At 60.7% G+C, this 19,905-nt stretch overlaps 1 protein-coding gene across 28 annotated transcripts in view; it reads left to right on the top strand.

Moving 5' to 3' along the window:
• Positions 1-19,905, top strand: part of GRAMD4 (GRAM domain containing 4) — a 153,063-nt gene that overhangs the window by 75,002 nt on the left and 58,156 nt on the right. For all 28 annotated transcript variants that reach the window (XM_028827583.2, XM_077949299.1, XM_077949313.1 and 25 more), the window contains exons 4-13: positions 6,908-7,028; positions 10,116-10,177; positions 11,763-11,895; positions 12,562-12,587; positions 12,750-12,841; positions 14,330-14,421; positions 15,516-15,564; positions 17,101-17,172; positions 17,724-17,767; positions 17,834-17,943. In XM_028827583.2, the coding sequence (XP_028683416.2) occupies positions 6,908-7,028; positions 10,116-10,177; positions 11,763-11,895; positions 12,562-12,587; positions 12,750-12,841; positions 14,330-14,421; positions 15,516-15,564; positions 17,101-17,172; positions 17,724-17,767; positions 17,834-17,943 (801 nt within the window). The remainder of the gene's footprint in view (positions 1-6,907; positions 7,029-10,115; positions 10,178-11,762; positions 11,896-12,561; positions 12,588-12,749; positions 12,842-14,329; positions 14,422-15,515; positions 15,565-17,100; positions 17,173-17,723; positions 17,768-17,833; positions 17,944-19,905) is intronic.

Here is a 19,905-nt window from a genome sequence, read left to right as displayed (position 1 = left end):
GACTATTGAGTCGCAGGCCTTTGGCGGAGATGGTTCTGGACTATTGAGTCGCAGGCCTTTGGCGGAGATGGTTCTGGACCTTTGAGTCTCAGGCCTTTGGCGGAGATGGTTCTGGACTATTGAGTCTCAGACCTTTGGCGGAGATGGTTCTGGACTATTGAGTCTCAGACCTTTGGCGGAGATGGTTCTGGACTATTGAGCCTCAGACCTTTGGCGGAGATGGTTCTGGACTATTGAGCCTCAGACCTTTGGCGGAGATGGTTCTTGACTATTGAGCCTCAGACCTTTGGCGGAGATGGTTCTGGACTATTGAGTCGCAGACCTTTGGCGGAGATGGTTCTCGACTATTGAGTCTCAGACCTTTGGCGGAGATGGTTCTCGACTATTGAGTCTCAGACCTTTGGCGGAGATGGTTCTGGACTATTGAGTCACAGGCCTTTGGCGGAGATGGTTCTGGATTATTGAGTCACAGGCCTTTGGCGGAGATGGTTCTGGACTATTGAGTCTCAGACCTTTGGCGGAGATGGTTCTGGACTATTGAGTCTCAGACCTTTGGCGGAGATGGTTCTGGACTATTGAGTCTCAGACCTTTGGCGGAGATGGTTCTGGACTATTGAGTCTCAGACCTTTGGCGGAGATGGTTCTGGACTATTGAGCCGCAGACCTTTGGCGGAGATGGTTCTGGACTATTGAGCCGCAGGCCTTTGGCGGAGATGGTTCTGGACTATTGAGTCGCAGGCCTTTGGCGGAGATGGTTCTGGACTATTGAGCCGCAGGCCTTTGGCGGAGATGGTTCTGGACTATTGAGTCGTAGGCCTTTGGCGGAGATGGTTCTGGACTATTGAGCCGCAGACCTTTGGCGGAGATGGTTCTGGACTATTGAGTCACAGGCCTTTGGTGGAGATGGTTCTGGACTGTTGAGTCACAGGCCTTTGGTGGAGATGGTTCTGGATTATTGAGTCGCAGACCTTTGGCGGAGATGGTTCTGGATTACCCGGGGGCCCACAGTCACCACAGAGGTTCTGAGAAGGAGGCGGCAGGAAGGTCAGGGGAGGCTGTGTGAGGGTGAGGTCAAAGGTCACAGTGATGTCATTGCTCCCTGGGGGCCCCCAGCCAAGGAGCACCGGGGCTTCGGGAAGCTGGAAGGGCAGGAAATGGGTCTCCCCCTACCAGGAGCCTCCAGAAGGAAGAGCCCTGCCCACGTCGTGACCTCAGCCCAGGGAGACCCAGGCTGGACTTCTGACTCCAGAACTGTAAGAGAATACGTTTGTGTTGTTTTAAGCCGCTGTGTTGGTGGCGAGCCATGGGAAACAAATGCAGAGGTCACCAAGGGGCCCCGTGGCCTGCCCTGTGTGTGGCCTCGCTCCCACCCCCACCCTGCAGACACCTCAGCCCTGACCTGCGGGGCAGGGAGGCCTGTGGGTGGGGCAGCCCGGCGTCCTCGGCGTTTGTGAGCAGCTTGAGGAGGCCGACTCCGGAGGCCGAGGGAACCCAGAGCCTTGGCAGCAGCCACAGGTTTTCGGGGCCTGGATGGGGGCCGGGGCTGGATGAGAGGAGTCTGCTGTGTGAATACCAGCTCAGTCGTTTGCTCTGGGCAGGAAATTGGCCCTCCTGTTTCTTTTCTTACTCGAGGAAGAGAAAGAAAAATTGATGATGGGGGATTTGCATCGCTTTTGTCCTGTGGAAAGATACAGCTGTGCTCGGCACACTGCAGTTGACCTGAATGTGTCGCTGCTGGCCGGGAGGCAGGCCTGTGAGATGGAGTCGTGGGGCGTGTGATCATCATTTCAGTCTCTGGAGACACAGCAGCCTGGCCTTGCAGGGAACCGTGTGCTCGGAGATGGGAAAGACTCATGGGAGATCAACGGTCAGACGCTCCGGCCGGTTTTGTTTACTTAGCTGTCTTTGTACCGTCAGAAATGACACCGGCAAAGGTGGGAAGCCTCGTGGCTCTTCCGGAAGCTGGGACAGGCTGATTCGCCACACTGTCCGAGGAGCCCTGTCTGCAAGGCTGAGGGGACCGTGCCGCTGGCCGACCTGGGAGCCAGGCGTCCTCTGGGCTCTGAGCAGCGTGGATGGCAGGGCTCTGGCATTCACATTTGTTTGTGCTCTTCAGAGAGCCTGACCCCAGGAGGTCCAGGGTGGAAAGAGGGGCGGCTGCCTGAGGCCCCTTGGACCTCTGAACCCAGGCTTGTGAGTGTGGCTTTTCACACAGGCAGGCACGATGCTGCATCCCAGGCTCCAGGAGGGACCTGTGTCCGCATCCGTCCACACCCATCCCTGGGCTGGGACTGGCCACCTTGGCCCAGGCTTTGGCCAGTGCTCTGCCGCGTGGTGGAACCTGGCTGGCTGCTACCCTTTCACGGCTTAGTGATTCCAGAAAGGGGTGTAGAGGGGAGCCCCATTTAGGAAAATGTGGTTTCCTGTTACCCGTGCAGGGAGGGGCCGAAGTGCCTCTCTGACCTATGGGTGGAGAGGCATATGGGCTGCCTTGACCTTGACAGGGCCAAGACCAGAGGAGGTGACGTGTGGGTGCTGGGAGTTAACCCGGGAAAGCACCCGAGCCTTCCCGCCTTGGCCTGCTCCACGCAAGAGCCCTGCTGGGAGCAAGACTGCCCAGCGTGACTTGTCTCACCTCTGTTCCCACGCGGTGAGAGTCACTGCCACAACATGAAGACAGAGACATGACATGAAAACGCCCCGTGGCTGTCTCTGAACCCTCCGCAGCTGGCTCCGAATTCGGGACTGAGCCAGGCGGACGCTCCCTTTGGGGAGAAACCCCGGCTGATGGGGCACTTGGTTCTTTCCTTTGCTCATCCAGTGAGACTTGATGAAGCCCCTTCTGTATGCTAGGGACATCAAAAGAGGGGCCAGGAGGCTGAGAATTGGGTCCCTTGGAGGTGGCTGGGGGGTGGGGTGGGAGGGCAGCATCCATCTCAGGTGGGCTGAGATGCCCAGGTTCTCCTGGCTGTCGGTGGGCATGTGACCCTCTCGGAGGAAGGGTCCCCAGGCTCCTCTTGCCTTGGGGCATGGACCCGCCCACCAAGGGCTCCAGGGCCAGGCTGGGCCCACGCCGTGGGTTCACCCGCTCCATGCTGCTCTTGGGGACCCACCCAGGCACCCTCTCAGGGCAGGGTGGTGTCCCCTCTGTTCATGGTGGTGTCCCGGCGCTGTGGCAGAGTCCGGCATGTAACGATTACCTGAGTATTTCTGACGAAAGCGTCCAAGAGCTGGCCCTCAAGTGGCGCCAGGAGGGCGGAGGGCTGGCAAGCCCCTTGCAAGGTTGGCAAGGGGCTGGGTGGAGGTCCCTGCGGGGGGTGGGGTTTGTGGACTCATCACCATGTTAGGGCTGTGACCCCAAATGCCCAAGTCCCCGGCTGCCTCCACTCCGTGCACGGCCTGCTGGTCAGCGCGTCTGCCCTCCCTGCTAGACGCGCTATGTGAGAACCGGCCGAGATCCCCTCCCAGCCACTCTCCCTTCCCCACATCTTGCTGGCTCCTCCTTGGGCTAGGCTGGGTCTTAGGGCTGGAACAGAGGGTGACACCGCGGTGGTCCCTTCTCCAGAATCTGTGGAGTGTGTTGGGCACAAGTCAGGGAGGCCTACAAGTAATGGAGGCCTGGAAATGTCACACGTTACCAGGAGGTTGTGTGTCGTCTCTGGGAAGCCCCACCCAGCACCCGGAGTGGGACTCATGTTGTCCCCAAGAGGAAAGAGCAGGGCCCGTGAGGGAAAATGACAGAAGGCTGCACTGGATGGGGGGGCTATTGGGGAATTCACTTGGGGAAGTGGTATTGGGGTCAAGACTGAGGCTGAGGGACACCTGACCCCGGAGGGCGGAAGAGAAGCTTCCTCGGGACCAGGGCCAGCACATGCAAAGGTCCTGGGGCAGGCCCTACCCTGGGCAAATCGGAATATTTTCTGGACATTTGGGGACCTAAAAGCAAATCTGTGGCTTGAGCCCAAAAAGCAAAGATGAGGGTGGTGTGGAGGCTGGGAGTGGTGTGGAGGCTGGCAGTGGGGGGGTGGGGGCCTCGGGAGGGTGTGGAGGGCGCTGAGGCTGGGAGTAGGGGGGCCGCCTCAGGAGGGAGCTTCAGGCTGGGAAGTGGATCCATTGCCAGCCCGGTGAGGAGTTCTAAGCGGGAAAGCAACACGTTCTGGCTTGTGCTTTAAAAGCAGCCTTGGACCTCAGCTTGGAGCCGGACGGGAGGGTGTGCGAGGAGGTGGGATGCCAGTTAAGAACTTGGGGATGGATCTGAGGTACCTGAGAGACCAGCAGAGCGGATGGATGTGGGATCTTGGAAGAAAGAACCCCAGACATGTGGGGGTGAAGGGCTCCCGCCCGAGTGTGGCTGGCACTGCTCCCCTCTGCTGTAAAGGAGCCAGCCGGCCGCCCAGGGAGGGCCTGGGTATAGCTCCCTCAGCCCTGGAGACGTGCCCCTCACAGCCCCGGGTCGGCCCTGCTGCTCTTGCTGGCTCCTTCCTGCTGCTCTGAACTGGAACCTCAGGCCCGGCTGGACCCTGCCCCTGTGACCCGGAAGCCTCCCAAGGCCCTGGGCAGAGGCCACCTGCCTCTGTTCTGACCCTGCGTTTGTTCAGCCCCCGGACTGGACACTTGGTACCTCGCAGCCTGTCCCGAGCCCTGGGAGGCACCGGCTTCATCTAACGCTCTGCCAGGTGGTGGAACCCGGTCATGTCAGCGGGTTGGGGACCTCGGTCCACGGAGAAAAGTAGCCGTGCCAGGGCCAGACGCTTCTCCCCAGAACGGAGGCAGGGCGGAGAGGGTGAGCTCTGGAGCAAACCAGCCTGATGAGACCAGGCAGCCCTCAGGGACAGGCCCAGTGCCCCGCACCCCACCCTCCATAGGGAGGGTCTTGTCCAGGCCAGCTCAGTTACCCTGGTGGGGGGCTCTCGGGAGTCCAGGATGCTGAAGGACCCTGAAACCATGCTTGGAGAAGAGCCGATCCCAGAAGGCAGGGGAGCGAGGCAGAGCTCCAGACACCCACAGTGAACAAATGGATCCTGGCCCTTGGCAAATCTGAATACTGTCTCACTGGTTAGTAACAGCGTCCACCGAGCCGCCAGCATCCCCAGTGGGGGTGGAGCTGGTGAGATGCTGGCGCCTGTCTCTTCCCTCTTGGGTACCATGAGCCTGTGGCTGCTGGGCAGGAAGGTGTGCTGACCTTTGGCTTCTGGGTTTACTGACCCCAGTCCACCTGCGGCTGCTCCCTGCCTGGGCACCGCCCCCTGCTGTTTCTTCACGGCTACTCCTGGACATTGGCCTGGGACTGGGGCCTGAGGCTGTCTTACTGCCCTTGGCCTCAATGTTAGAGTCTTAGGTATGGCCCTGTGGCCCCAGTCATGTGGTGAGGTATCCAGGACAGGAAAGGAAGCTACTGGGGTCACTCTGAACATCTCCCCACCCTACCCAGAAAGAAGCTTCCAGGCTTAGAAACCTGCCTTCAGCCTTTGACTGCTGGCCAGACCCCCAAGGGTTCCTGCCTCACACTGGTGGGGTCTGGCTGCTGGCCCTGCCCACGAACCTGGGTGAATTCACTGGCCATGTTCCTTTGTCTCCAGAATATCTTGTGGGACTCCAGCAAACGCTCTTCTCCTGCTGCCGCTGCCATTTTGTAAGGTCTCAGCGTGTCCACCCCATGGTCGGTGTGGTCTGTGCAGTTGAAGTCAAGGCTGACCAATCTGGACCCTCAGCCACCATAGGCCACAGCCAAGGCAGCCTTCTGGGTAGAGACAGCACTTAGGTGACCCTCAGCTGGGTTCTGCAAGCCACTGCTGCCCCGTCAACCAGCGTTGTTCCACCTGGACTTACCCGTGACCTTGCCTGAGCCTGTCAAGGAGATAGGGTTGGGCTGGGCAGGGGACACCACACAGAGGAGGGTGGGTGGGCTGGGGAGGGGAGCATCTGGGCAGGGTCCAGTCAGTGGCCCAGGCCTCTGGGAAGGACCAAGGACCTGGGGGTGTCCACAGGTGCCGCCTCTCTGCTCTCATCGGTCTGTTGCTCTCGTCCTTCATGCGTGGAGCCTGTGCCAGGCCCTGGGAGGGCAGTGGGGGAGAAGCGAGGGCCTCAGGCTTGCCCTTAGGTGACCCAACACTGTTGGTTTGAGGAGGAGGAGGCAGGGCTGGGGCAGAGGAAGTGGGAGAGAGGCCGAGTCCCCTGTCCCCTATCTTCAATTGGTGGAAGTGTCCTGACTCCCAGAGGCTGCCTGCCCTCTCTGGCTCCTGGCCCTTCCATCCTCAGTCTTCCAGTCTCTGACCTCGCCTCCTCCCTCTGCCTGGATGCTCTTTCCCAGAGTCTGTGGCCTCACTGTGTTCCCTCCAGGTCTTCACTCAGACTTCATGTTCTCCCCAGGCTTTCCCAGAGCAGCCCTGTGTCCAGCCTGCCCCGTGCTCTTCTGAGGCCCCCTGGCCAGCTTGAGCTATGGGCTGTCCCTGCTGGCCCAGGGCCTTTGCTCTGCCACCGATGCGTCCCAGAACCTCGCCCAGTGCATGGAGGCGCTGGGTAGGTGTGGTGGGCTGGCCGGGTGCGGTCAGTGTCCTCTCCGCAGGTGTCCTCAGCGTGGCGGTGCTCGGTGAAGTGACTTTTGTGTTCTGTGTTGCACTGTTAGGAACATAGTGAAGAAATTCACACCCTTGCTTCATTCTGGCCCTAGTCATGCAATAGTAGCCCCCTTAATAGCTCCTACCCAGGAGGAAGGACCGGATGGGGACCAGTGTGTGTCCTGCTGTGTGAGCACCCTGTACCCTGGAGGAAGGTCAGGGCTCAGGTCTGCTTACAGAGCAGAGACCCTTCTGCTGTTTCTGAGTCAGGCACCCCTGCCCCAGCATCCCAGAGTCAGAGGGCCATGTGGACATGAGGGATGGTCACCTGGCTATTCTCTCCCCCATAGAGGAGGAGCTCCGGAAGCTGCGAGAAGAAACCAATGCGGAGATGCTGCGGCAGGAGCTGGACCGGGAGCGGCAGCGGCGGATGGAGCTGGAGCAGAAGGTGCAGGAGGTGCTGAAGGCCAGGTACCCTGCCTTCCTCGGGGCCCTGGCCTGTGTGCGGCTGCCCCAACCCCCCACCCCACCTGCCCCAGCCTCTGCTGCACCCATAGCCTCTTGGCAGCAGCGTTCTTGGCCCTGGAGAGGACTGAGAGTGAGGGTGGGCCCGGCTCCGACTTCCCAGGTGCAGGTCCTGCCTATACCTGCATGAGCCCTGGTCCTGGGAACATGGCATCTTCCTGTGCCTCTGGCAGTCTGGAAAAGGGGGACCTTGGCGCAGGTGTTCCTGCCAGCTCCCAGGCCTGGGGCCAGGCCGACTGAAGAGAGGCTTGGCATGGGACCTGCAGAGCCCCAGAGCCACCTCGTGGCCCTGATCGTGGCCTGCAGGTGACCCCGTTCTGTGCGTCCACCCATTGCCCCATCCTGAGGGCCGGCCCGGCCTCTTAGGATCTTCCTAGGACCTGCCCTCCCAGCACTGTCTGTGCGTGTTCCCATCTGCCCTGTCTGCCCCAGCCGCACTGCAGCCCCTCAGGGTGCCCTGTGGCCCCTGCCCCCATCCCGGCAGGATCATGTCCTGGGTGCCAGTGCCGCCCTGGCTCCTAGAGGGCATGTCTACAGCCGACGTCTTTGCTCTTGCCTGTGGGTCCCATGCGGGGCCCTGAGTGCTCACAGCCTCCTCCCTCACCCTGCCCTGTGCCTCACAGTGCCGCCAGCAGGAAACAGGTCATTCAGGACCCCAGCGCAAGTTACAAAGCCAATGCCCTCCTGTCTCACTAACACCACGAGGCTCTGTGTCCTTCTGCACAAGTTCAAACTGGTGCCCGGTGGATGAGGCCAGGGAGCTCAGGCCTCACCTCTGGCTCCCAGGCCTCCCGCTCAGCCTCCACTCCAGCAGCCTCCTGCTCCAGCCTCCCTCTCAGCCTCCACTCCCTCAGCCTCCCCCCTCGGTCTCCACCCTCAGTTTCCGCTCAGCCTCCCCTCTAGCATCATCTTCAGCCCCTCTCCTCAGACTCCACTCCCTCAGCCTCCCCACTTAGGTTCTACCCAGCCTCCACTTTCAGCCTCCCTCCAGCCTCCACTCACTCAACCTCCCCCTTAGCCTTCCCACTCAGCCTCCTCCCGGGTCTCCCATCTCAGCCTCCCCCACATCCCCCTCCTCCAGCCTCCCACCACCACTGGCCACACCTTTGTCCATGGCCCCCATGACCCACATGGATGGCTCTCACCGGTTAGGGATGCACACAGCGTCTCTGGGACACCCCAGCTGAGCACAGACTGCCTGCTCCGGGCACTCCAGGGGCCGTGTGTCATAGTCAGGGCTCCACGTGTCGCTGCTTAGCTGGCCCTGAGGAAGCGGCTCCCTTCAGCACCCTCAGGTTTAGTGTGTGGGAAGACGGGGGGTCCGCTGGGCTGGCTCCCACTTCTTCCTTGCCCGCCTCCTGCAGGTCAGCATGACCTTGTGGAGTGCCCTGGGGGGCTCACGTGGGGGCATCCAGCTAGTGTGGGGGAGGGAGAGGCCTCACTTTCCTATTCCACCCTGGCAGAACCTCCCAGGCCAGAAATGGGTGCATGGGCCTCGGCGGGCGCTTTACCTGATGCTGAACCTGCTGTGAAAATCCACAGAAGCTCAAAGCTTAAATTACATTTAATTATGTAGAGGTGCGACAGAGACCTGACCTGCCACGCTGAGAGATCCCAGGGACAGGTGCGGTCCCTAGGCATTTGGCCACAGTGCCATCCCCCCGACGGGGCGCTGCTTCTCCCAGGTGGCTAAGGTGGCCTGAGGCTATCCCTGCGGCCCCGCTCCCTGTGTTCTGTTTCCCGTCCTCTCACCCCCGCCAGCACCACTCCGGGATCTGGTCTTCATCTTTTACCAAAGCCCCTTGGTGGCCGGTGTGTGCAGCCCGGGTCAGCTGTGAGGACACAGGGAGCCCCATCTCACACAGTCTCTGCCTTGGGAATGGGTGGGGAGTGGGCAGTAAGGGAACGTCCAGGCTGTGACCCAGGAAGTGGAAGCTGAAGGTCCTGAGAGCATTAAGGGCCCTCCCCTGCTTTACATGGGGGTGGTGCTTAGGAACCTTCTGGAAGCCTGGAGGAGGAGGGGTGAAGGAAGAGCAGTCCCAGACAGAGTGACCTCCTCTTTCCTTGTCATCCTGGTACAGATCTGGGGTGGGTCTGGGTGGCTGTGGTCTGTCCAGGGTGGGTAGGTGTGTGAGGGCACACACAAACAGATACATGTGCGCACACACTGCACAAACACACACACCACACCCCCTGAAGCTGCAGGATTAAAGCACAGCAATTCTGTTTATGCAAACCTCTATATTGGTTTTTAAGAAAATTCTCAGAAAGTCACCTTGGTTTAAGGCTACTTGTTGGTGGGCAGAGGTTCTCTCCATTGTGGGTCCAAAACCCACTGAAAACCTCGCCGCCTGCTTCCTGCCTGCCGCTTACCTGGCCCTGCCCTGTGCTCCGCCCTCTGTTCTCTTCTCAGGGTTTTCTCCTCCCCCAGCTTCCTCCCTCCCCACTCCCGCTCCCCAAGAGTTAGGAAGGTTAGGGGCGACCACACAGCACTTGACCCCGTTCTGTGCTGCACCTGCTCATGGGCCTTGGCTGGAGGGGCTGGGTGTGGGACGGAAGCAGACCCTAGTGGCCGTCTAGTGACTCTGCCCAGACCAGGCAGGTCACTGGAGTAGGCTGAGCTGGGAGCTGGGCACAGGCTGCTGACAGGCGGCACCCAGCCTGTTGCCTAGCGTGGTACCTGATAAATACATGTGTGTCAATCAGTATCTTTTCATTAGCAGACAGGTTGGTGATAGGAGAGTATTCTGAGCTTAATGATGAAAAAAGCAGCAAGTGTGCTAAAATGAATAGGAAAGAGTGGTGAGAACCATTGTTTGGTTGTTTAAAAACAGAACGTGTGCCTGTTAGGAAGGCAGCTCTGCCTGTGTACGCTCGGAACCAGCATTTGAGCGGTGGGGACTCCGGAGAGAGTCTCGCTGTCCCTGAGCCCTCCTGTGCAGCACACGGCCGCAGGAACCCTGGGGGGTGCCTGACTTGGCATGGAGTTTGGAACTAACAGACCTTTTGTCTCTTCTCCCCCTGCTTTTTAAGAACCGAGGAGCAGACGGCTCAGCAGCCCCCAAAAGGGCAGGCCCAGGCCAGCAATGGAGCAGGTACACCCTCCCTGGTGGGCAGGTGGACAGGCGGGCAGGCAGGCGGGTGCACGTCACCTGCTGGTTCTGCAGGCCCGGGTTAACAATGGAGCAGGTACCCCCAGCAGGCGGGCGGGCAGCAGGTGCTGGTTCTGTGCCCAGGCACCTGCTGGCATCCGGGAATCTCCTCCCGTCAGAACTGGGTTAGTGTCTCTGAGGCGAAGTGGTGAGTCACCATAGTCATCATCGCAAATTTCTGGTCACTCAACTGAAGCGTGATTGTGTGTTCTTTGGGGAATACGCTCGTTCTCGGTTTCAGCCTTGCCCCACGGAACAGTGATGTGAGAGCCGCACTGGTCACTGCCACTGCCCTGGTGCCTCCCCGAACGGACCAAGTGGGCAGTGGGGCCGTGGTTGGCTGCGAGTGGGGAGTGAGGGGCCACGTGCCCTTTTTTCTCGCTCCTCGTCCTCCATCCCTGAGTGCCTGTTCTTTATCTTGCCCCGCACCCTGCAGGCAGCTGGCACAGTTCCCTGTACCTGGGGGTCAGCAAACTCCAGCCCCCGCCTGGCTTCACAGATTTAAATGGTTTCATTTCATCACATGAGAACATTATGTAAACCTGAAATTTCAGTCCATAAATAAAGTCCACGGGAACACAGCTGGGCCGGTTCGCTGACGGCTGGGATGAGTGTGCCGATCTCGCCTGGACCCTCCCCTTAAAAACTCTGCCAGGCTGCAGTGGGGGTCAGAAGAAGCCGCAGGAGCCTGCCCTGGCCCCATCCTTCCTGCCCGGGTGGCCTTGGGGTGCACAGACCTCAGCCCCCTTGGCCTGTGGCTCTTGAACCTCTGCCCTGAGCCCGCAGCCTCCTGGATATGGTGACCACAGGCCCTCTGGTCCCAGGGCCTGAAACTGTGGCAAGGCAGCACCTGCTGCAGGCGGCTCCTCACTGGCCTTCTGAAGGGAGGAACTGGCCTGTACCCCTGAACCCCCGTTCCGAGGGATTCTTCCGGTTTTCCGCGATGGAGGCTGCTTTCTAGAGGTCTTAGCTTTTTGAGAACAGTGCTGGTCATCAGCACATCACCATGCGCTCAGCCTGGGCTGGCTTCGCTCGCCGGGCACCCCCAGCCCAGAACACAGCCTCCTGCCTTGCCATCCATTGGCTGATGCCCAGGATAGGCAGGGATGGGGCAGTGACCCCTCCAGCTACTTTCTGACAACCCGGAGGTAGAAAGGGGGTTTGATGCAGACCACTGAGGTGGGCCAAGCAGCCTGGATGGACGGCTGCCCTCTGATGAGAGCCCAGGGCAGGCAGAGAGCTGGGGCCAGGGCATGGAAAGCAGAGAGAGCCCGCACTGAGGTCTTCATGGCCGGGGCAGCTCTGCTCTGTGCCGGTTGGTTTGCACTTGTGTCTTCAGAGGACTGAGCCCTTCAGAGTCCCTTGTACAGGGCCCCTTCATTTCCCTGCCCCACCCCCGAGCATTCCTTGTGCCCCTGCCAGCCGCGCCCTTGCAGTGAGGCCCCTGCCTGCCCTGAGATTCCGGGATCGACCCCAGAACAGGCTGTGCAGCCCTGCCATGCCCTCACCAGGCCCCTGCCCCCTGCAGAGCGCCGGAGCCAGGGGCTGTCCTCACGCCTGCAGAAGTGGTTCTACGAGCGGTTCGGGGAGTACGTGGAGGACTTCCGGTTCCAGCCCGAGGAGAACACTGTGGAGACGGAGGAACCCCTGAGCGCCCGCAGGTAGGGGTCGCCGAGCCTGGGGCTGCCTGTGCATTAGGGGCCCCAGTCCCTGGGCTGAGGCTTCAGTGGGTGGGCCAGCCTTTATCACCATGGGCCAAAGCTGTCCGTGAGGCTGCCGAGAGCAGCTGGAGGCTCCACTGTGTCCGGTCTTCGGGAGGCCATGCCTGGCAGGGGCTCGCAAGGCCCGCTTAGGTGCAGCAGAGCTGCGTGCACCCACTCCGCTCTCAGCCGTGGCTTGTGACAGTTGTATGGGGACTCGGGGGCTCAGCCCACTGCCCGGGGCCTTCCTTGGCTCTTGAGTCCTTTCAGTAAACCTTGGCTCCCCTGCCAGGCGCTGCCATGGGCCCTGGGGATCCCGACGGAGCGAGGCCAGCAAAGGCCCTGCTCTTGAGGACTTCTGTTCTGGGGACACAGGCAGGAGACGAGGGGACGATTTTGTTGGCGAGTCGCCCCCACCTTCCTAACTTGGGGAGCGGCACTGAGGGCCATCCCGGTGCCCCCTGCTGTGCTGAGCCACCGTGCAGGGCCGTTCTGTGCACTCAAGGGGCCCCAGGCTGTTGAGACGCCCTCCTTGGCCCCTACAGAGCCAGCGGAACTGGGCAGTGGGGACTGCAGAGCTGGTGGATGCGTTAACCCTGGGCTCCCATCTCTCCCCTTCTCTCTTAGGTTAACTGAAAATATGAGACGGCTCAGTGAGTACCCGCGGCTCTGCGTGGCGCCCACGGTGCCCAGTGTGGGTGGGGCCCATGGCAGTGGGGACTCTGGGATTCTGAGCCAAACTGACTCTCCAGGGAGACGTGGTTAAGGGGCCTCCTGCCCACAGTGCTGACCACTGTGGTCTGCTCTGTCCCCAGAGCGTGGTGCCAAGCCTGTCACTAACTTTGTGAAGAACCTCTCTGCCTTATCCGACTGGTACTCCGTCTACACGTCTGCCATCGCCTTCACCGTGAGTGGGTCCTCCAGTGGCCGAGCAGGGTGGGTGGGACGTGCCTGCCAGCATTCATCACATGATCAGGCACCTTCTGGGGTGGGAGATAGCCCCCAGGTGGCACTTCTTTGGGCCCCAGGGACATGCTCATTTCTCCTTCTGTAAAGTGGGTTCAGTGATGCCGGCGCCTGCCAGGGGGTGGCTTCAAGGATCAAAGACGATGGGCGTGGCCCAGGACTAGCCTGCATGGCTCCCTGGACAGGCCTGTGGTGCAGCCTCGTCCCCCAGGGTGCCCTCGGGAAAGGCCTCTTGGCACTCACCATGCGGTGCAGTGGCCACACTGCTGAGGTCCAGAGTACCTGGTGCTGGGGCCAGGGGCACCTCACAAGGGCACAGCAGCGTGAGGGTCCCAGCCCGGCCCCTGTGAGCCACTAGTCCTGAGGGATTGGAGGACGCCGGGGCCCACATTGCGGGGCCTTGGGGAAAAGGGGCCCAGCCACCCTGCCTGGAACTGCCCTGCCACGGCTGCCACCTGCCCTGCAGAGACTTGCCACCTATGTCTCAGTACTTCGTCCTCCGGGGGAGGCCCCTGACCCGGGGTGGAGGCTGTGCCTCCAGCACAAGGAGGATACAGGCAGCCCACCCGCTTGCTGAGGCCTCCAGGCCAGAGAGGAGGCCTCCACAGCCTGACACTGTCCGGGGCTCCTGAGGGCAGCACTGCCCTGCCGAGTGGGCCCCTTGGGAGAGGTCCCTAGATGGCCTCAGCCTGGGTCAGGCTCTCCGGGGAAGTGCGTGGCCCTGTGCCTGCCCCAGGCACTTACTGCCCACCTGGGACATGGGCACTTTGTACACTCACAGATGAAGGCTGGGTGCTGGGGCCACCCGCTCCACCCCGGCCCTGGAAGGCCTCTTCTCCCACCACCCCTCACAAATGCTTTGCGACGGGAGGCCTTTGCTGCCTGGGGTCCCACACGCCCCTGTGCCGTGTCTGTTGTCACTAAGAGATGAGCCCAAGCTTTGGACCAGCCTTCCAGGCCTCACCTCCGTCCTCTGCCCTGTCTGCACATCTGCTCTTTGTCCCGGGCTCTGTGCTGGGCACACATGGTGCCTGGCATGAAGGTGGCCCTGGGCATGCACCTGTCTCGCCCTCAGCAGTGCTTGGCCGCCTTGCCCGGCCAGGCTGAGTCCTGGTGATGCCCCAAGTCTGGAGCGTGGGAGCCACACCGGGGCGAGCGGGATCCCCGTGTGGAATCAGCTGCCGTCTTCTGTCCCCAGGACATGCTTCTCCCTGGGTGGCTCCTCGCTTCCACTGGCAGCTCTTAAACTAGGGAAGCAGCCCTTCCCCCAGCTTCCCCATCAGACGCGCCCTCGTCCCTGAGTGTCTGGAGAGCCGGGGGGCTGGCCTGGTCTCCCCCCTGGGGCCTCCTGGTTGCGGGAGGTGGGAGGGATGTGCCTTGTCCTGATCCAAGCTGTCAGGAGGTCTAACGCCCCGTCTCTCCCCCGCAGGTGTACATGAATGCCGTGTGGCATGGCTGGGCCATCCCGTTGTTCTTATTTCTAGCAATTCTGAGGTTATCCCTCAATTACCTCATCGCCAGGTAGGTGAGCCGGTTTGTCGCGGCCGCTTTATCCCACTACGTGCGTGGCTGTGCTGTCTCCCTGTGTCTCACACAACCGTGACCCCAGCTGGGTATGTCATGCACTGACATTTCAGGGGTGGCCCCCCGACAGGCTGCAGAGACCCCCAGGCAGGGCGGCTCCCTGGTTTGCTAGAGATAGTAGTGGGAAGTTCCCAAATCCCCCAGCACCTCCTTCTGTGGGCGGCCAGCAGAGCCAAAGCCGTTCCTGCACCTACCTGAGCATCGCAGGGGACTTCTTCGCAACCTCAGTGGGTGGGTGGGTGAAGCAAGCAGGGCTCCACACCCCAGAAGGTTCCTGCTGGCTGCCTGTTGGAGATGAGCCTTCTGGGGAGGAGCTGGACTGGGAAGGAGTGCCAGTCGCCTGCAGGCAGCCTGCCCGTGTGACCGACACGTTAGCCCCGGCCTGAGTCAGGGCCCTCGCATCACTCCTACCCCCTCTGAGCACTCCCTCCCTGTGGAGACTGAGTGGGGCTCTAGGAAGCCCATGCCCTGGGGCAGACCACTAGTCCTGGCACTCCTGGGTCCTTCTTAGCCTGCGGTTACCCCCAGGAGTGAATGTCAGCCGTGTGCCGGGGCTGAGGGAGGAGCTGCGATTCCATACTTTGACTTGGCCATTCAAAAGTTTGCACTTTTATGCAGCAGTGTTTCCAGATGGTTCTCTGTGCCTGCCCCAGTTGGCTCATTTGAAAACGTTTTTTGTAGAAATCACTTAAATACTCTGGAAGGTGTCATTGGCACCCAGCATTGGGGCAGGACCCCTTTGGCTGGTGGATGTTGAAGGGCCGCCCTTCCTGATACCTCTGGCTGCTATTAAATATGTCCCCTCTACCCAGAAGGGCCCTAAGGGAGGGGTTGGTGAGGGTGATAGGAGTTGTCTGCTCTTACAGCAGGGGGTTCTGGGGGCCCTTTTCTCCCCATTAGGCAGCATAGAAGGACCTAGAAGGACAAAGAAGGGCCCCCTCCAAGGCCAGCTGGGCGTGTAGGGCTGGTGATTCGATGCCATCCCCTGACTCAGGTGGCACTGTCATAAAGGTATGTTTTTTGTTCACCAGGGGCTGGCGGATACAGTGGAGCATCGTGCCGGAAGTGTCTGAGCCCATGGTAAGTCCCTGGAGGGTGCACAGTTTCCTCCGACTGTCTCCGTCACACCAGGCCTCTCAGCCTGTGGGCACCTCTCGGGGAAGCCTCTGGATGAGGCCATGTGGTCATCCCCCGGGAGCCCTGCCCTGGCCCGAAGAGGAAGGGAGGAGGAGGCCAGCCCCTCCCTGGCCCCAAGCCCTGGGAGGGTGTGTGCCCCGCCCCGCTTGCTAGGCCAGGCTTGGCTGTGCGAGAAGCAGATGCCTGGCCCTGGCCTGTCCTAGCTGAGGCTTCCCAGCTGGGATGTGATGTGGCAGGGGCGGGGGACACTGAGGGGCTGCTGTAGCCCCCGCAGCCTCCCCAGGTAGGGCGTAAACAGCGGGCTGGACAAGCGGACCTGTTCCCCTCTGAGGTGCAAGAGCCCACCTCTCGGAGGTTGCAGCGAGCCGAGATCCCGCCACTGCACTCCTGCCTGGGCGACAGAGCAAGACTCTGTCTCAAAAAAACAAACAACGACAACAAAACACCCACCTCTGGCCCACTGCCTAACTTTGTAAATACAGTTTTATTGGCCGGGCGCGATGGCTCACGCCTGTAATCCCAGCACTTTGGGAGGCCGAGGCGGGCGGATCACGAGGTCAGGAGATCGAGACCATCCCATCCCGGCTCACACAGTGAAACCCCGTCTCTACTAAAAATACAAAAAACTAGCCGGGCGTGGTGGCGGGCGCCTGTAGTCCCAGCTACTCGGAGGCTGAGGCAGGAGAATGGCTTGAACCCGGGAGGCGGAGCTTGCAGTGAGCTGAGATCCGGCCACTGCACTCCAGCCTGGGCAACAGAGCGAGACTCTGTCTCAAAAAAAAAAAAAAATACAGTTTTATTGGCCATAGACACACCCATTCACTTACACACCGCCGTGGCTGCTTTTGCATGACGGTTGAGTAGCCGACAGACCACGTGGCCCTGGAAGCCACAGATATTTACTACTGGCCCTTTACAGAAGTTTGCTCTAGAGGGAGACCTCGACCCATGGGGCGAGACCACTGGGCATGGGCAGAAGGGAGGCCTCGGTGCCTCCACGGGCCTAGTTGGATATCTCAGTGCCTGTTTCTTACATGGAGCACCAGGGGTAAGGAGAAGTGCCTGGAAGAGGCGGGCTGTTGCTCGCCCAGCACTGGGACCCGGGAGACCTTAGGAGGCTCTTAATGAATGGGAGACAAGCAGGACCAGGGCTCCCATTGGCTGGGCCTCAGTTTCCCTGCCTGTAAAGGAGGACAGCTGTGAAGGTGAACTGTGAGGCAGAGCCTCTGCTCAGCCATTGCAGGGCCAGCTCTGCCCCACTCCTGTTGTGCGCCCAGAGTGAGGGGCACGGGGTGAGATGTCACCATCCGCCCAGAGGGGTGTCCTCCTGGTGCCAGGTCCCCAAGGGATGTCCCATCCCCTCTGGCTGTGTGGGGACAGCGGAGTCCCTGGGGCTGTGAGGGCTCCACACTGTTTTGTCAGTAGTTTTTCTGAACTGTTAAATTTCAGTGGAAAATTCTCTTTCCCCTTTGACTGAAGGAACCTCCAAAGGAAGACCTGACTGTGTCTGAGAAGTTCCAGCTGGTGCTGGACGTCGCTCAGAAAGCCCAGGTACTGCCACGGGCACCAGCCAGGGGTGTGTGTCTGTGTCGGCCACGGGCGCGAGCCAGGGGTGTCTCTGTGCCAGGGATGTGCCTATGCTGTCCAGGGGTGTGTCTCTGCCGGCCTCAGCTGCTGCCCGGGGAGGTCCGTGCCTGACACTGCAGGCCCGGTTTGCCTGCTGTCAGCTGACCTGTAGTCACCCTGCCCTTGGTTGGTCATTACAGTAACTCTGGTGGGTGGAGAAGGGGCCTCCTGATTCAGCCTCTGCGGATGGTGGGCCAGGGTCTGAGTGGAGCCTCCCTCCGTCCCCCCAGGGGAGCCCCTGGCCAGGGTTGAGTGCCCCTGGAAAGGACTCAGGCCTGGGTCTGCTGTTGCTGTGAGCATGGTCACCTCTGCCCTAGACCAGAGCTGCGCCTTCCCCAGCCTCGGAGCAGCTGGGCAGGACCACAGGGCTCTGGGTGACCTCAGGGCCGCCCGACCTGGAGGCCCTCCCGGCGTCGCGGTGTGACTGACAGCCCAGGCACGGGGGCTGCTGTAATCGCTGTTTCTCCTTCACGCAGAACCTTTTCGGCAAGATGGCTGACATCCTGGAGAAGATCAAGAAGTAAGTCCCGCCCCCCACCCTGGCCCGGCAGCGCCCGCCCGGCCTGAGCCTCCTGTCTCCTTCCAGCTTGTTCATGTGGGTCCAGCCGGAGATCACACAGAAGCTGTATGTGGCGCTCTGGGCTGCCTTCCTGGCCTCCTGCTTCTTCCCCTACCGCCTGGTGGGGCTCACCGTGGGTAAGGAGATGTACCTGTGGCCTGTAGCTTCAGGAGGTGGGACAAGAGTGTCTGTGTGCCACCAGTGTCTGCCAGGTGTCTGCAAGAACTGGCGATCCTTCCTCTGCTTTTTGTCACAAACGTTTCAATTTGGGAGAAGTGAAGCCCATTCGAGATCGAGGGACACGGTGATTGTTTCTTAAATCAAGAAACTCTCCGATTCCAAGGCCCCCGTGTCTCCTGCCAAGTGGGAGGAGTTGGAAGACCTAAGACCCAGGATAGCAGGCCCTGGGGGTGTCAGGGAGTTGCCCTGGGCAGGACACACCTCTGGGGGGGCGCCCGTGGGCTCAGGGGTGACAGTCGCGGGGAGGCTGAGAGCCTGGTTTGATGTGCGGGGAGGTTGGTTGTAGCTGATGAGTTTGGTAACATCACATGAAGCCAAGGGTCACATCCACTAAAACACTCATCTCATCCACTAAAACACTCATCTGCAGAGCTGGCCGTGGGGAAGGAGGGCAGCTGGTGTCGAGGACCAGACTGTGCTGAGAGGTGGGTGGGGTGTGGCGGCCCCTCCTCACCCCAGGAGGCACTCGTCCACTGCTGCCCAGTGTGCTGTCTTCCCTCCTTTCTCTTTTCTTTTTTCTTGCTTCCCTCTTTTCTCTGTCTTTCTGTTTCTCTTTGTTTCTCTCTCTTTCTCTCTTTTTTTTTGAGACAGAGTGTCGCTCTGTTGCCCAGGCTGGAGTGCAGTGGCACGATCTTGGCTCACTGCAACCTCTGCCTCCCGGGTTCAAGTGATTCTCCTGCCTCAGCCTCCCAAGTAGCTGGGACTACAGGGGCCCACCACCACGCCCAGCTAATTTTTTTTTTTGTATTTTTAGTAGAAACGGGGTTTCACCTTATTAGCCAAGCTGGTCGTGAACTCCTGACCTCAGGCGATCTGCCCCCCTCAGCCTCCCAAAGTGCTGGGATTATAGGCATGAGCCACTGTGCCTGGTCTCCTTTCCCTTCCCCTTCCCCTTCCCCTTCCCCTTCCTCTTCCCCTTCCCCTTCCTCTTCCTCTTCCCCTTCCCCTTCCCTCTCTTTTCCTCAATACCAGCGATCCAGTGTCTGACATGGGCCACACACTGGCATGTGGGAGCGAGGCCGCCAGGGTCCTGTTCTTGAGGGGGCAGGTGGGCCCAAGCAGGACAGTGTGTGTGGTTGTGGGAGCTGCAAAGCCAGGGGTGGGGAGAGCTCCGTGCTGGAGTCGGGAGTCAGACCCTAGCCTCTCAGCAGTCTGGGCTTGGCATGCTACTTAGAGGAGCAGTGGGGGACTGTGTCTGTGTGGAAGAGGAGATGCCCCCGCTGCTCCCCCGCCGCCCCCCGCCCCCCGCCGCTCCTCTGCCGCTTTTCTGAATGCCTTTGCTGTAACGCCAGCCTGACCCTAGTCCTGACCCAGCGTAACTGCTGGTGGGAGGACAGGCCTCTGGACGCAGCAGGGCTGAGCTCTCCAGCGACAGCTCATTGTGGCCATCAGGTGGCATCACCAGGAGTGGGCAGAGCCAGATTTGATCAGACCCTTCCCCGGACAATGCCCTGGAGCCCCTCTGGCTAGCACCCAGGACTCTAGGCTCCTGAGTGGGTAGGTGACCGCCGTGACCTCCTGTTAGACCCCTGGGCTTGGGTCCAGGTGCCGAGGCTCCAGGGCTGCAGTGCACTTGGCGCCCTGGGCAGCTCCGGGGCAGGCCGCCCTCCACGGGGAGCCTGGGGGTGTGCACCTGGGTCTTGGTGTCCTGGATTTGCCCTGCTGTCCTTTTTTTTTCGAGATGGAGTCTCACTGTCTCACCCGGCTGGAGTGCAGTGGCACGATCTCCGCTCACTACAACCTCCGTCCCCGGGGTTTAAGTGATTGTTCTGCCTCAGCCTTGGGAGTAGCTGCAATTACAGGGGCGCACCACCACACTCACCTAATTTTTGTATTTTTAATGGTTTCACCATGTTGGC

The sequence above is a fragment of the Macaca mulatta genome, chromosome 10, assembly GCF_049350105.2.
Source record: "Macaca mulatta isolate MMU2019108-1 chromosome 10, T2T-MMU8v2.0, whole genome shotgun sequence".
Taxonomy (NCBI): Eukaryota; Metazoa; Chordata; class Mammalia; order Primates; family Cercopithecidae; genus Macaca; species Macaca mulatta.
This window is presented reverse-complemented; position numbering and strand designations above follow the sequence as displayed.